The sequence below is a fragment of the Gymnoscopelus braueri genome, assembly GCF_963280865.1.
Source record: "Gymnoscopelus braueri genome assembly, chromosome: 11".
Classification (NCBI taxonomy): Eukaryota; Metazoa; Chordata; class Actinopteri; order Myctophiformes; family Myctophidae; genus Gymnoscopelus; species Gymnoscopelus braueri.
This window is the reverse complement of record NC_137613.1, coordinates 39086992-39103434: the sequence shown is the minus strand read 5'-3', so window position 1 is coordinate 39103434 and position 16443 is coordinate 39086992. Positions and strand designations below refer to the sequence as shown.

Sequence of the window (16443 nt, the reverse complement as noted above, 5' to 3'; positions counted from 1 at the left end):
GACTTACCAAACCATACAAACACACACACACACACACAGCGCGTACCTCTACAATCCGGTCATGCAGGGGGGAGTATTGCTGTTCCTCTATGCTGAAGAGATGCAGGACTACAGAGATGGAGAAGAGGATAGCAGCGAAGACGAACAGGATCTGCTCCTGAGACTTGAACACCTGGCCCAGGAAGGTGTGTGTCCAGTCTAGACCCCCCAGAGCATAGCCCACTGCACCTCCAAGACCTACACACACACACACACACACACACACACACACACACACACACACACACACAATGAGAGAGAGGGGAAGTGAGGATGAGAGATTGTCCAGTCTAAAATCATCACATGTACAGTACAGTATGTGCACACCTACCCATGTGAATTAGCCCACTGCCCACAGTAAATATCAGGGGTGTTTTTTTTCTTTCTTTCTTTTCTTTCATTTACAACTTTAGATTTTTTTTAATTTTCAAAAAGTTAAAAAATCCATGTAAAAAAGAGAAATGAAAGAAATTACATGAACAAAAAAATCGAACTTACGAAGTAGTGAAAATAGCACATCTATAAGGTCACAATGTGTGAGCTTGTACATGTGCTATTTTCACTATAGTTTCAAATTTCTCTTTTGGGTCTCAAGCTACAACGTTTGGGAACCACTGGATTAGCCTATGTACATGCATACACACTGTATGTACAAATAAAGATCCTCTGTCAAGTTTGATGGTCAAGGAAATGAAATGAGTACTTGATGGTCTGAATGAGATGGGTCTGTGCATGCTGACATGGAGACAATATATATGACACAGCGATGAAGCAGATGGTCCATGTTTCATATCACAGTTAATTTGGGCTTATTTACAACATGTTGTAGAATGCTGCGGGCTGAACATTCGCTGGTCGCTTGCTTGTGCACTGGGAGACTAGGTGCAAGCATCTACGTGTGTGTGTGTGTGTGTGTGTGTGTGTGTGTGTGTGTGTGTGTGTGTGTGTGTGTGTGTGTGTGTGTGTGTGTGTGTGTGCACGCGCATGCGTGTGTGTGCGTGTGTGTGTGTATAATATGTCACTGTACGTTTGTACAGTCTGTATCAACAGTGACTATGAGAATGAATATATGCACTTTGTCAATGACTGTAATGACTGTAATGTAATGTAAATGTACATTGCAGTATTTATATTGATATTGAATATACTGATACAGTATATCAACATTAAATCAACAGTATATCAACATTGAATATACAGTATGTGTGGATATTAAGATTCTCAACAGTTATTCATTATAGACATCTGTGAATGCTCTGTTCAACATCCCAGTAGTCCATGTGCAAGTCAAGGAGGAGTCAGTAATCCAAAAGAACTGACTGTGCCAGACACAAAGCAAGAGTAAGTAATAAAGAACAGAACAGACAGTTCAGGTCTTAAGTTTTCATATGGAGGTCAGGCTTGGTTGTTGAGCCTGATGGCTACTGGCACAAAGGACTGTTCACGTCTCTTTGTGTCCCCCAACTATGAATCTCCTAAAGCAGCAAGGATGATGTGAATCAACATATGTACAGTGTGTGTGTGTGTGTGTGTGTGTGTGTGTGTGTGTGTGTGTGTGTGTGTGTGTGTGTGTGTGTGTGTGTGTGTGTGTGTGTGTGTGTGTGTGTGTGTGTGTGTGTGTGTGTGTGTGTGTGTGTGTGTGTGAGATGTCTACCTGCTGAAGCAGCATGGATGTTGAGCGCCATGTCTTGTTCCTCTGTATCGGCCACGTCCAGCAGGTACGCTCTGATTGGTCCCTCTGTGGCGTCAGCGCAGAAATCCAAAACCACCACCCCCAGCACGGTAAGAACGATCCCTATTGGCTGACTCCCCACCTCATCACCCAGTGCCAGACCTTAACAGGTAGGGAGGAAAACGGTACAGAGAAATAGAAAATTGTCTGTCAAATTTGTGTTTTGTTAAAGGGGACAGGAGAGAGGAAAAACCTTTGGAGAAATTGACATTCTAAGTCCGGAGGGACCATTTCAATTATTTTCAAAGATTTCTTATTTCACAGAATATCTTTTTTTTTAAATATCTTTAATGCATTTCAAATTAGTCCTTCAAAAGATGCAACACAAGAGACACAGCTGGTGTCACAATATGATGCACATAATACACAACAAATCTAAGCTACGTTTACACTGTATATTGCCTACTGTACCTACGACAAGCTACCTGATAAGTTATAACACACCCGACATGCCTACTTGGGTGGAAACATGTTCCCAAGATAGGGCTATACTCCCGAGGTCTCGGTATGAATACACATGTATTCATCACTCGACACAGTGACAAACCATCGTTGCGCAGCGCAAGCCTTTGGAAATAATGGTTTTCAGAGCTCGGCGGTGCCATTGTCGCATTGTGTCTGAAAGCCCGCTGCCCTCTCTGGGAAACTCACCTTACTCCCACAGAATGGCACACAGCATGATAAGTGTGTGCGTGTGTGTGTGTGTGTGTGTGTGTGTGTGTGTGTGTGTGTGTGTGTGTGTGTGTGTGTGTGTGTGTGTGTGTGTGTGTGTGTGTGTGTGTGTGTGTGTGTGCGTGGGCGTGTGTGTGCGTGCATGCAACTGCATATGAGAGGCTGTCTGACGTAGCATGACTTTACAAACTCACAGGAACTCTATTTATGAGTTTGAAACAAAAAATGCTCATAGTAAGAGTTCTGTGTGTGTGTGTGTGTGTGTGTGTGTGTGTGTGTGTGTGTGTGTGTGTGTGTGTGTGTGTGTGTGTGTGTGTGTGTGTGTGTGTGTGTGCGTGTTTGTGTGAGACTGTGTGTATGTGGGACAATGAAGCGGCGGCACCAGTCACTAGCCCGGCAGACAGACAGGAAGTGAATTGTGATTGGTGGAGAGGGGGGCACAAACAGGAAGCATTTCCCTGTGAACTGCCGGCTCCTGTGTTCCCATGTCAACAAACACACACACAGGTTACTACAGCTTTCCCATGCCCCCCACATACATACACACACACTTTTTCACTTGTTTTCCTTATTTCCTCTCTCTCATTCACACAGATACAGGTCATTGCTGCTTTCCCATATTAGCCCCACTGGCACGGTGCCCACACACACACACACACACAGCCCTAACAAGACCCGAGTGCCACCTCCCCAGAGAAAGTGTGCTGAGCTGCTTTCCCAGAAACGCCTCTTGTCAGCCTGGGCACACACAGCGACGCAGAGAGATGAATAGTGCAATACAAACTCAGGGAGTGCACAAAGGTGCCCACATGGACCTGTAAGGGTCCATTTGGGTACAAAATGGTTAAGGGGCGGCAGTGGCTCAGGAGGTAGAGCGGCCGCTTGGGATTCGGAAGGTTACCGGTTCAATGCATTGCATGGTTTCCTCCACCTTCGGTGTGTGAATGTAATGCATGTGTGAATGTTACTTCACATCAAAAGCATCACAAATGGCAGTAATGGTATTCTGTTTTTTGCTTTCTCATTTCTGAAAGGTTACATACTGTAAGTGTGCATGTATTATGGATAATGTTGCAGTTTATTACTGTACGTTTGTGCGTTCATGTACAGTATATTAAACAGGTTAATAAGTAATGTGTGTACGTGTATGTGTTTAACAAGTGTCTTCGGGTCAGAGGTGACGACGATCCCTCTTAAATGCTTTGGAGGCTGTCTTCATCATCTGTTACTATGGCAACCTACTCCGTCACCGTAGCAACACACACATAATGTCACTGTGTGCACGCGAGTATTATTCACAGTTAATGTCTCAGTTAACGTGCGAAATGATAATGTTAGTGTGCGTACGTGCATGCATGAGTGTGTGTGTGTGTGTGTGCGTGTGTGCGTGTGTGTGTGTGTGTGTGTGTGTGTGGCTAATGACATGTGTGTCCGGAACAATGCTTCTATAGATAGCCCAGCAATCATTAACTGTGTGAGGTGGTAATCAATACTTTTAATTGCCTTGTGTGTAAATTATAGTTACATGTGACCTTGGCATGACATTCTGGTGATGTGATAAGCTGTGGGATTTGATCAGGACGACAACAAATGAGGGCAGGTCACACCCAGTCCATAAGGGTACCAGTGTGTGTGCGCAAGTGATGTTTTATCGAGTACAGTTCTTCCACTGCAAGACTGCAAATACGGAGACGGAGAGAATGATGCTCCCTCTCTTCTGTGTTATCTTTCATCTTAAGCCTGATTTATATTTCATCGTATGACGATGTTGCACACCGAAAACAGAAACGATTTTCAGTATGCGGAATTGTTAATTGTGCAGACATTTCTTTAGCTTTTCTTTACTTTGTAGGAAGTCCCAAATCTTTTTAAAATTAACTGTGTTTACCTCATACCACTGTGATTTGTTTGCCAGGCGTGAATCAAAAGGTGTTCGTTGAAGTGCTTTGCATCACAATTATTCCTAGAGGCAATTTTTGTCTGCCAAGCTGCCTCTTTCAATGCATTTTGACTTAAGAGATTATATTTGTCTGAAAGCTAGCAGCTAGTCCTTTTTGCACGTTAGTATATGATCTATTAAAAAATAGTATCCTCTGTTGATCATAAAGGATTCTAAATCTCCCACTTCTTTTCCTTCTCATTTTCTCTCTCTCTCTCTCTCTCTTATATAAATAAGGGAATAAGGGAATATATGGTAATTTCTAGGCCTGACCTCGACTAAGTCGACTAGTCGACTGGTTAGTCGCGGGGGGTCCGAGTCGACTGCGTGTCTCTTAGTCGAATCTAGTCAACAAAAAAAAACAACAAAAAAAGTGTTTTGGCCCTATTTTTATTTTTATTTTTTTATATTAGTCGACTGCCAGTCGACTATTGGCAATTAGTCGCCAATTAGATTCGACTAAACAAATCCTTAGTCGGGGACAGGCCTAGTAATTTCAAAACTGGGTGACCTTAAAGGACGACTTCACCCATTTTCAACCTATCTTCATATAATTGGTCCTTAGCTCCTCACTAATGCTCATGATAAAATGGCGCCATTTTTTCCTACTTGGTCTGTTCTTCACTTCAGAAATTCACCTACCAGGGACATCATAGTTAGGCAGATAACTTTTTCCAAACATTTCTTTTTTTTAATCTATTTTTATTAACGCGAGAACAATGGCTTCCATTATAGCATGCTAACGTTCCAGGAATAGAAAGCTTGCCGTTTCAATTAGCTTGGATTCCCCATCGATGATGTCACTGGTAGGCAGGTTTCTGAACTGTCCACAGCAGCCCTCTGAGACACAGAGTGAGTAGACAGAAATGGTACCATATTATAATGATCATTAGTGATGACCAATCATATGAAGATAGGTTGAAAATGGGTGAATTATATAACTCTACTGTGTCCCATCTTTCTAGAGTGACTGAATTGTCAGCTGAATGAGGCGACACACACACACACACACACACACACACACACACACACACACACACACACACACACACACACACACACCACACACACACACACACACACACACACACACACACACACACACACAACACACACACAAACACACACAACACACACACACACACACACACACACACACACACACACACACACCCAGTCCATAAGGGTACCAGTGTGTGTGCGCAAGTGATGTTTTAATCGAGTACAGTTCTTCCACTGCAAGACTGCAAATACGGAGACGGAGAGAATGATGCTGCCCCTCTCTTCTGTGTTATCTTTCATCTTAAGCCTGATTTATATTCATCGTATGACGATGTGCACAACCGAAAACAGAAACGATTTTCAGTATGCGGAATTGTTAATTGTGCAGACATTTCTTTAGCTTTTCTTTACTTTGTAGGAAGTCCCAAATCTTTTTAAAATTAACTGTGTTTACCTCATACCACTGTGATTTGTTTGCCAGGCGTTGAATCAAAAGGTGTTCGTTGAAGTGCTTTGCATCACAATTATTCCTAGAGGCAATTTTTGTCTGCCAAGCTGCCTCTTTCAATGCATTTTGACTTAAGAGATTATATTTGTCTGAAAGCTAGCAGCTAGTCCTTTTTGCACGTTAGTATATGATCTATTAAAAAATAGTATCCTCTGTTGATCATAAAGGATTCTAAATCTCCCACTTCTTTTCCTTCTCTCTCTCTCTCTCTCTCTCTCTCTCTCTCTCCTCTCCTCTCTATCTCTCTCTCTCTCTCTCTCTCTCTCTCTCTCTCTCTCTCATCTCTCTCTCTCTCCTCTCTCTCTCTCTCTCTCTCTCTCTCTCTCTCTCTCTCTCTCTCTCTCCTCTCTCTCTCTCTCTCTCTCTCTCTCTTCTCTCTCTCCTCTCTCTCTCTCTCTCTCTCTCTCTCACTCTCTCTCTCACTCAATCACTCACACGCAGGCACCCACCGATAAGCGATCCATTGAGAAACAGTGCCACTCCCAGTAGTGTTCAATGCACAGGGCCAGTATGAAAGGTCTTCTCCTCCCCCATGGCAGAGTGCAGCGGTCACTGGCTGATCCAATGAGAGGCGTGAACATCAGACCCAGTATAGGACTCAGGAACCAGGTTAAACTGTAGTACTGCTCTGGGAGACCTGGGAAGGGAGAGATAAATAGTTTAGGGCATATCCGTTACTCCTGACTGTACAGTGAAAATTGGACAGAGAAAAGGTTTGTGTGAGTGTATCTGTGAGTTTGCCTGTGTGTGCTAGATTAGATAGATTACCCACAATTTAAATTTAATTATGTGTAAAAATAAATTGCATGAATGAATGCAAGGGTTAGACATTTGACACAGGTTATGAGCTGGATTCCAACCTAGATCATTGCAAGCAGGTCAGTGCCACATTCAGCAGGACACCTCACATCTAAATGATGTCACGGCAATGCAAGGCAACTTTATTTATACAGCACCTTTCATACACCTAAATCACTAGGTGGCATGAATAACATTCTGATCCAGAGTGAAATTCCCTTGTTGTATTTAAAGTACTATTTGATGAGTTATGGTCAGTTGCAACATTCGATGAAGATTCTCTCTGAGACCTGGCTTTTATCAAGTCAAAGAACAGGTTGTCCAGTGTGTTTGTAGTGCATTAGATAATGACTTCATAGTGCTTCATGTCCTGTTCATTTGACTTCAACCCATGCATGTCTGTTTTTGTTTATGGCATCAACATTAACTAGAAATACCGCATCGCGTCGGGGTTGTATGCCTCCACCGACAAGTTGCAGCTTACATCCATGTCTGTCCACATCTGAAGGAATTTAATCAAAGTTTTTTTTTGGGGTGAAAGGTAAGTCATTTCTGAGGTCACAATGAGCTTAACCTTTGACAATTGACCACCAAATTCTAATCAGTATATCCTTGAGTCCAAGTGGATGTTTGTGCCATATACGGTATATTGCAATTCCCTCCAGGTGTTTCTGAGATATTGTGTTCATGAGAATGGGAAGGACTGTCACATTGACATTGTGTGAATTATACATCTACACAAATAGACTCAACTAATTACCATAGTCTAGATGTGGTTTCGAACCTGGGGTTCAGGCCCTCATTTGCAAAAATGAGTCTTGCACATGTGATATAGTTGTTTGACAAAGTATGAATGAGCCTTCAAGACAAAAAAGAATAAAAGCTTGGAGATGGAGTTATTGTTGTTTCTGACCAAGAGCACTTGACACATGACACAAAATTGTGTGTGACATCTGGACTGGGAAGGAGTTTACAAAAGAGAAGTTGAAGGTCCCATAAAATGCAACATACAATAACAGATTAATCGCAGAACACAATTTTCGTTTTTCAAGTGACTGTGTGTGTGTATATCAAAGTGTCAAAGATGTCAAATAGAAAATATCCAGTGGGAATATATGGTAATTTCTAGGCCTGACCTCGACTAAGTCGACTAGTCGACTGGTTAGTCGCGGGGGGTCCGAGTCGACTGCGTGTCTCTTAGTCGAATCTAGTCAACAAAAAAAAACAACAAAAAAAGTGTTTTGGCCCTATTTTTATTTTTATTTTTTTATATTAGTCGACTGCCAGTCGACTATTGGCAATTAGTCGCCAATTAGATTCGACTAAACAAATCCTTAGTCGGGGACAGGCCTAGTAATTTCAAAACTGGGTGACCTTAAAGGACGACTTCACCCATTTTCAACCTATCTTCATATAATTGGTCCTTAGCTCCTCACTAATGCTCATGATAAAATGGCGCCATTTTTTCCTACTTGGTCTGTTCTTCACTTCAGAAATTCACCTACCAGGGACATCATAGTTAGGCAGATAACTTTTTCCAAACATTTCTTTTTTTTAATCTATTTTTATTAACGCGAGAACAATGGCTTCCATTATAGCATGCTAACGTTCCAGGAATAGAAAGCTTGCCGTTTCAATTAGCTTGGATTCCCCATCGATGATGTCACTGGTAGGCAGGTTTCTGAACTGTCCACAGCAGCCCTCTGAGACACAGAGTGAGTAGACAGAAATGGTACCATATTATAATGATCATTAGTGATGACCAATCATATGAAGATAGGTTGAAAATGGGTGAATTATATAACTCTACTGTGTCCCATCTTTCTAGAGTGACTGAATTGTCAGCTGAATGAGGCGACACACACACACACACACACACACACACACACACACACACACACACACACACACACACACACACACACACACACACACACACACACACACACACACACACACACACACACACACACACACACACACACACACACACACACACACACACAGAAGTCAAGCTGGAAGTCAAGCTGGTTCCCAGATTCACCCCTCCAATCTTTCGCAATCTAACACATACGTACTCAATTCTAATGGTTCAATCTCGGATTCTTGTGGATCGTATGTTTAATATCTGTGGATATTAAGTTATGCCCCATGAAGGGTTCAAATATTGTTGTCAAGCCTGACCCAGGTTTTGTTTGGCAAGTTATAGGACACCAGATGTATAATGATGCACTAAATATCCAGCCGTACAGAATGTTTTGTCCTTCAGATATACGAATATATAATTTAACACTACATTTTTGTTAAACTTATTACTGTCACTCAGGTTAATATTCTAGGGCTATTTGTGAAATTGTGACTGACTGTGACAAACTTGTTATGCTAATGTGCATATTTTTGGATTGCATTGAAATGCACTGTCACATGTTGGCCTCATATAGCCTTATTGGCCGAACACTTTGTTTGGAGCTGAACTGCTTTAATGTTCAAACATTGTGTCTCATTATCAGTTTGAGTTCAAACTTAGCCTAGTTAAAGCTTAAATGGCTTCTTCTTTTTTTTTTATGTGGTGCAACTGGCTCCAGGTGTGGTTTTCATTTAGTCTGTAAGTTATGAATTCATACACAGTAAAAGTCTTAGTGTTCATTTAATTCAAATGAGTGTACAAATGGAACAAAATGGACCCATCACGTCATTTTTCGGAGTTAAAGCAACAATGAGGATTTTACAATGTAGGCTGCAGGTAAAGTAAAGTAATAAGTAACAAGTTACTTTTGGCAGGGAGTAATATGTAAAGTAATATTATTACTTTTTAAACAAGTAACAAGTAATATATAACTGTTTTTGAGTAACTTGCCCAACACTCATGCTTGCATTGATTAATGTGTAGTATCAAAGGGGAATGAGCCACACCTCCAAATTCGCATATCCCCCCACGGGTATGGACTAGTTGTAATAATTTACCAACCACGGACCAACCACAGACTTCCGTTTCAGCACCAGCCAATCAGAGACTTATCTTAGTTTTTCTCGGGCAAAACCCAGACATTCTGACATGTGATTCAGACTAGAGCCCTTAGTTCCACTCCTGACCATTCCCGCCCACGCCCGTTTCATTTCTGACCACCCGCAGTTAATTTCTGACCGCTGCTCCTGCCCGCATACATCATTTAAGTGCCATTAAGTCCGGCATTATCCTGCAATATTATCGTCTAGCCCTGCATAATCCTGTATTATTTCCATTGGGCGCAAAAACATTACAAACAAACACAGAATGAGAGAGAGCGAGAGAAACAGCCATTACAGCACCATGGACAGCAACACAGGCTGGCATTTAAAAAAAACGCCCGCTCACGCAACCTTTGCGTTGTCGAGTCCCGTGGGACCCTGATACAGCGCTCTAATTCAGACCCTCCCGTTTCTGGAATTAATTACGTAAGACGGTGGATCTGACCATCATGTGAGACTAAAGGTCCTTACACACCGGGGCGAATTCTTCATGCGAATAAATACTTTTTTTTTAAAAACCTTATAAAGTCAATGCAAGCGTCCACATCAGTTTCGCGAAGCGAAAAAGCGTCTTTTAATTATTCGGAACGAGTCTGAATTTTGCGTATATTCGCATATTCGCCGGTGTGTAAGGACCTTAAGGCTATGTTTAGAGTAGCAGCCTAAAACCGATTTTTGGCCTATCCAGATTGGAATGAGATAGGTGTTTATCAAGTCTGAACAGAAAAAAAAAAACTGATTTGAACCACATTCCTAGGTGGTTTGAAATGTGATTCAAATCCTATTTCTAAAGATGTATCTCAGTTTGGACGCTTGGGCACTGAAGCCTGATTGATCTACAAGCTCACTCTCGTTACCACAGCAACCAATGTTAATCGGTTAGGAATAAAATAAAATAATAAAATCCATCTGATCACTTCACATGGCAAATCACAGTGTGGATAGTCGGTCCTAAAGATCAGATTGGAGAAACAAATTGGATATGCCTGCAGTCGGAGGAAAGCCTAATGCATCGCTAATTGTTACAGATCCAAGACTCCGAGTCTGCATCTGGTTCTGGTTCTTTAAACATGGAGAGAGTGTCATTGATGTTCTGACTGTGCTGTACTGGGGCAGAAAATGTGATTCCTTGAACTGGAACGCAATAAGGTGAGATTTAAGAGAAGATTTGAAATGCACAGTCCAATGGGAGCACAGCAGTACAACAGGCGATATTGCTATTGTCCTGTGCCACTGTAGCTAGGGCTGTCATGATCGTGACATCTAATATCAACGATTTAATTGTGTAGATAGAACATTGGAACATGTAAAAAAACATTACATTTCTGTTTGGCTTTTAAGCTTTGTAAACAAAAGTTTCACAGGGCAGATATGACAAATATAACTAATATACAAAGAAATTACTGACATATTTAATAACTATAATTAACCAAAAGAAATGTATGTCTACAAGCTTACAACACGCTTTTTTATTTTGTTATTTTATTTTCAATAATCATGATGATTATGCAAAATAATTGAGATTATCTCAAATAATTGCGATTGGGTGATTATGTAATAATTGTGACAGGGCAGGCCTAACTATAACACTACTGTACGGGTCGCTGTGGGCCATAACCGAGGCTTGACCTCTTGTCACTGCAGTGACCAAGTCTTGGGAACCCTGTAACCACAGAGACTCCATCACCTCCACTTCCTGTCTCCTAAAATGGTCAGGTCATTCATACAGCACTTCCTCTTCTGGGGTTTGTTCATATAAAATATAACCGGTTTGTTCTTTATCCCAGAAAAGCCCTATTCTCTTTGTCTCTCTCTCCATCTCTCCCTCCCTCTATCCCCCTCATTATTTCACACGCCAACATACACAGACACAGCACCTGTGTGTGTGTGTGTGTGTGTGTGTGTGTGTGTGTGTGTGTGTGTGTGTGTGTGTGTGTGTGTGTGTGTGTGTGTGTGTGTGTGTGTGTGTGTGTGTGTGTGTGTCTGTGTACAAAAATTAAAGGTTTAAAACACCCAGGCGCATGAACACAGCACATATGCACGCACATTATGCAAACACACAACACTAGCACACACAATGCACGCGCGCGATCGTGCACACGCATGCACATGCACACGCACACACACACACACACACACACACACACACACACACACACACACACACAGTGTTCATAAACTGACACTATGTTAAACGTCAAACAAAGCCATAAAGTGGAGACAAAGCAGCAGATAGGAATCTGTCTGTCTGTCCGTAAGGTTTGTCAACATCAAAACAGGAAAACAGATTTGAGTAAATAGTTCCCACACAAATACATACAAAATGCACACGCACACACACGCACACACACACACACACACACACACACACACACACACACACACACACACAGTGCAGAGAACACAAAACACACAAACACACCTTGAAAAATAAAGGCCACGGCTCTGTTCCCACATACGCATGTGGAACAATACTGAGTGAAAAGCAGGAAACATTTACTATGAGGCGGAGAGACGGAGAGAGAGATGAAGACTGAGAAAAATAAATCTACAAGAAGGGAAGGGGGAAAAGAGTGTGAGAAAGAGAGGGAGAGACAGTGAACCAGAGAGAAAGAGGCAGAAAGGGGGAAACTGGGATGGAGAGAGAGAGAGAGAGAGAGAGAGAGAGAGAGAGAGAGTCACCCAGGGGTCTATACCTGGTCCCCTCCTTTTTCATCAACATCAAATCCCTTCACCAAAAATAGCCAACAAAAAGCTCACAATGTGGTGCAAAAGGACACATTGTGAGCTTATAGATTGTCCATTTTCACAGAATGCTCGCCTATTTTTGCAGAATGCTCACCTATTTTGAGCAAATGTTGGCCTATTATCACGAATATCACATGCCCAGAATGGGGACAGTCGGGTTCATGTGGTTACAAAGCGAGAGGAGAGGAGAGCAGAGGAGAAGAGGGGAGAGGATAGAGTTGAGTGAAGAAGGTGAAGGAGGTGAAGCAGACAGGAAGATAATGTGAGGCTGTTGGTGTGAACCGTCTGACCAGCACAGCTGACTGGTCGTGGGAAGACCAAAACTCACAATCTGCTTCCATCTGTCATCAAAGCACTCATTTTACTACCTACACACACACACAAAGGTGTACACACACACACACACATAAAGACACAATGGACCTCAATGTGTGAGACTGTGAGAATACAGGCTGTTCATTCATCCGAGTGTGTGTGTGTGTGTGTGTGTGTGTGTGTGTGTGTGTGTGTGTGTGTGTGTGTGTGTGTGTGTGTGTGTGTGTGTGTGTGTGTGTGTGTGTGTGTGTGTGTGTCTCGTTCATTCCAGCACAGTATAAGGCCTCTTCAGAAAACAATTACTGTATATTTATTAATAATAATGGTTATTTATGTTATTTTTTGTTGGGGGGGGGGGGGGGGGGGTATTCAGCTGCTGAATTCTAATATCTTGGGTTAGACATTTGAAGGAGGGCTTGAAAAAGGCTTAGGCCGCGATAATTTCTTGCACGGCAACTTTCTGAGCAGTCATTTAAGTGTTAAAACTGACCATTTGGTGCTTTTTCACTGTCTCAGAGTTATATGAACTTGTCTGAGAAAGCACATGAAAAGAATGAATAAGTCTGTCTTTTCCTCTGTAAAAAAACTGATAAAACCTTCCCTCCCATCACCATTCCTTCATTCTGTTCATCTCTCGGCATCTCTCCTTGCCTCCCACTCGCTTCAAGCTATAAACACAAAACAATGAGATACCATAGGCTCATTCCTCACTGCAGAGTACAACTGGTATCCTGAGGAGACGTGGGAAACGCTGCAAGACAGCGGGAGGGGGGGAAAGGGAAAGAAACATGCAAAAAGTGAGAGTAGGTCAGAAGTCAGGAAGGAAGGAAGGAAGGAAGGAGAGAGACTGAGAGTAATAGAGGAAAAGCAGGAAGCAGGTGGTTATGAGAAAGAAAAAGAGGGTCCCAGCACTGCTGAGTCAGGTGCATTTCAAGAAGAGAGAGAAATAAGAAACAAAGAAAGTAATCCAGCATGGTCAGAAAGGAAGAAAGAAAGAAAGAGGAAAAGAAAAGAAAAGAAAAGAAAAGAAAAGAAAAGAAAAGAAAAGAAAAGAAAAGAAAAGAAAAGAAAAGAAAAGAAAAGAAAGCAGATGGACAGTGCATGGAGATATAAAATATTAAGATGAACACTTCATAATTGATATGTTTTATGGAAGATGAGACTGAGAGACAGAGAGAAACAGAGCGACAGAGATACAGAGAGAGGGAGGGAGAGAGAGGAAAATAAAAATAAATTAGATGTGAGATGAGGACAAAGACAGGGAAAATATGAAAGAGAAATGTAACAATAAAGGCGAGGTTTAAAAAAAAAAGTCACAGCACTTCCTAGCAACAAGAGATGGATGAAGACATCAATTACACGCACACACACCAAGGTCATTAGCATAGTGCCTACAAGAATTAAATATTGACTTCATCTCAGAAAGTGGCGTTTCTTCAACACTGAAATATTGAAAAATGTGTCATAGCAAATAAATAAGAATCCACTGGGGCTGAAAGCTCATTAGTCATTACAGAACAAAACTGCAGCATCTAAGCAGATTTCCAAATGATTGATGCAAGTGCACGGGTGGACCATTGGGTGGTATTAAAGCATGCAAATGACACACACAACACACACGCACCCCCACACACACACACACACACACAGTTTGTGCATCAGCCATTAAATGCACCTTGATGGATATTCTCCCTTATACCGTATGTGTGTACAGTAAAGGACCCCCAACAAACACACACTCATCCAACGAAAGGGCAGCATTAAAACTGCATTAGACCCTCACAGCAGCTGCTGCTAGTCAGCAATGTTATGTAACACTGCCGCAGTCAACTAGGTACCTCTTACTGGGAGAGGGGGGGGGGGGGGGCTGGGTGAGGGAGAAGCAGAGAGAGATAGAGGGGTTGCAAGGGAAGTCTCAGCGGGACAAGGCTCAACATATACAGTTACAGTGTGTGTGATGTGGGTGCAAATCTGATCTCACGTCTGCTAATCCATGTTTTCTGCTCTTCATTGGGGTAAATGCATAAAAGCTCCAGTGAACGGTCTGTAACTTGCACCATACAGACAGACAGACAGACAGACAGACAGACAGACAGAAAGAAAGGGGGGCATAGAGGAAGCAAGGGAGAGAGAGAAGGAGAGTAAAGATTGAAAGAATGTGTATTTTGTACACAGGGACGGTGTGATCTGAGTGTTTATATGTATTTACATAAGTATCCATCTGAGTGTTAATGTATTTACATAAGTATCCATCTGTCTGATAATGTATGTTCCATCTGTCACATGAAATGTGAGCATTTGATTGACAGCAGGAAGGCGGGTTTTTTGACTGACCTATCACAGAGCCTGTCTCACAGGATGTTAATGTACTTTGAGTACTGTACTTAAGTACATTTTTGCAGTATTTGTTTTATGGTTTTATTTTTTTGCAAGCTGATGACTTTCACTCAATGTTGTACTTTTGACTACATTTCTAGGAAGGGACTCTTGGGACCGAAACATACAAAAATATATTATGATGAATTAACCACTTAAGCCCCATTTCAAATATAGTGATAATAGCCGACCTACAAGCTCACAACCCGTTGCAGTGCGGCGTGTTGTGAGCTTGTAAATCTGCTATTTTCACTATAAAATAAAAAAAATCGGACCGTTGACAATTTCTGAAAATGTACTTCGTAATATGTACTTTTGAATACTTGAGTATTTACTTGAGTACAGAAGTTGTCCACCACTGCTCCTACTGACAGCACTTGCTGCCTCCCGCTGCCAGCTTCCTGTCAAATCAACTAATTAATTGATCATAGCACGCAGGGGTCGGTTTCAAAGCGTGCCCGTCTGTCAATATCTTCTGCATCCATGCAGGCTTTCAGCTGTGTGTCCTTTCCAAAGCAGTGAATGAGGGTGTCATTGAGAGAGATGGGGGAGGGGGGGGGTTGGGGGAGAACAGATGTTTTCTATTCCCTCCATCACTAAATAGACACACTAGCCCCGAGGCCAGCCATTACTGAACTCGGCTCTACTAGGCTCTGTGCAGAGCACGTGTGTGTGTGTGTGTGTGTGTGTGTGTGTGTGTGTGTGTGTGTGTGTGTGTGTGTGTGTGTGTGTGTGTGTGTGTGTGTGTGTGTGTGTGTGTGTGTGTGTGTGTGTGTGTGTGTGTGTGTGTGTGTGTGTGTGTGTGGTGTTATGCTAATAGTCTAGTGTCCGTTTCATTGAGTAGCACATGAAAAACATTGTTTTTATGGTTTCATAATATATGTTTTGGCAACTATGCAGTTGTGGGAATACCAATTAATTTAAAAAGACAAAACTAAATCATAGGCTTGATATTATGTAAGGAGTTGGAGGTGATGATCTTCCAGAGTCAACAGGTCTCTCTACAACAGGGGTGGTTAACCATGTCTTGAAGATCTACCGCGTGATCTTGAGTTGTTGTTAGTTGCTTGTGCTCAAAAAGAATGCCCACCCATGCATGTAATTCTTTTCTTTTTTTCTTTTAAAGAATAGCAGTGCAATATATTTATTCTGTGGTATCATATTGTCATCATTCTTTGTTAGATTGTATTATTAAATTATTGACTTAATCTATGCATTCTAAAAGCAATGGTGGTTCTCATCAAGTGATTTTGTGCCTGAAAAGGTTTCCATCTGCTTCGGAGACTGGAACTTATCCTGGGATCA

General features: G+C 42.0%; 1 protein-coding gene across 1 annotated transcript in view; it reads right to left on the bottom strand.

Annotated features, from left to right (window-relative positions):
- Positions 1–16443, bottom strand: part of LOC308095953 (solute carrier family 45 member 4-like) — a 54931-nt gene that overhangs the window by 10009 nt on the left and 28479 nt on the right. Inside the window, 4 exon segments of the mRNA XM_080443137.1 lie at positions 47–237; positions 1694–1873; positions 6342–6386; positions 6389–6529. Of these exon segments, the coding sequence (XP_080299263.1) occupies positions 47–237; positions 1694–1873; positions 6342–6386; positions 6389–6529 (557 nt within the window).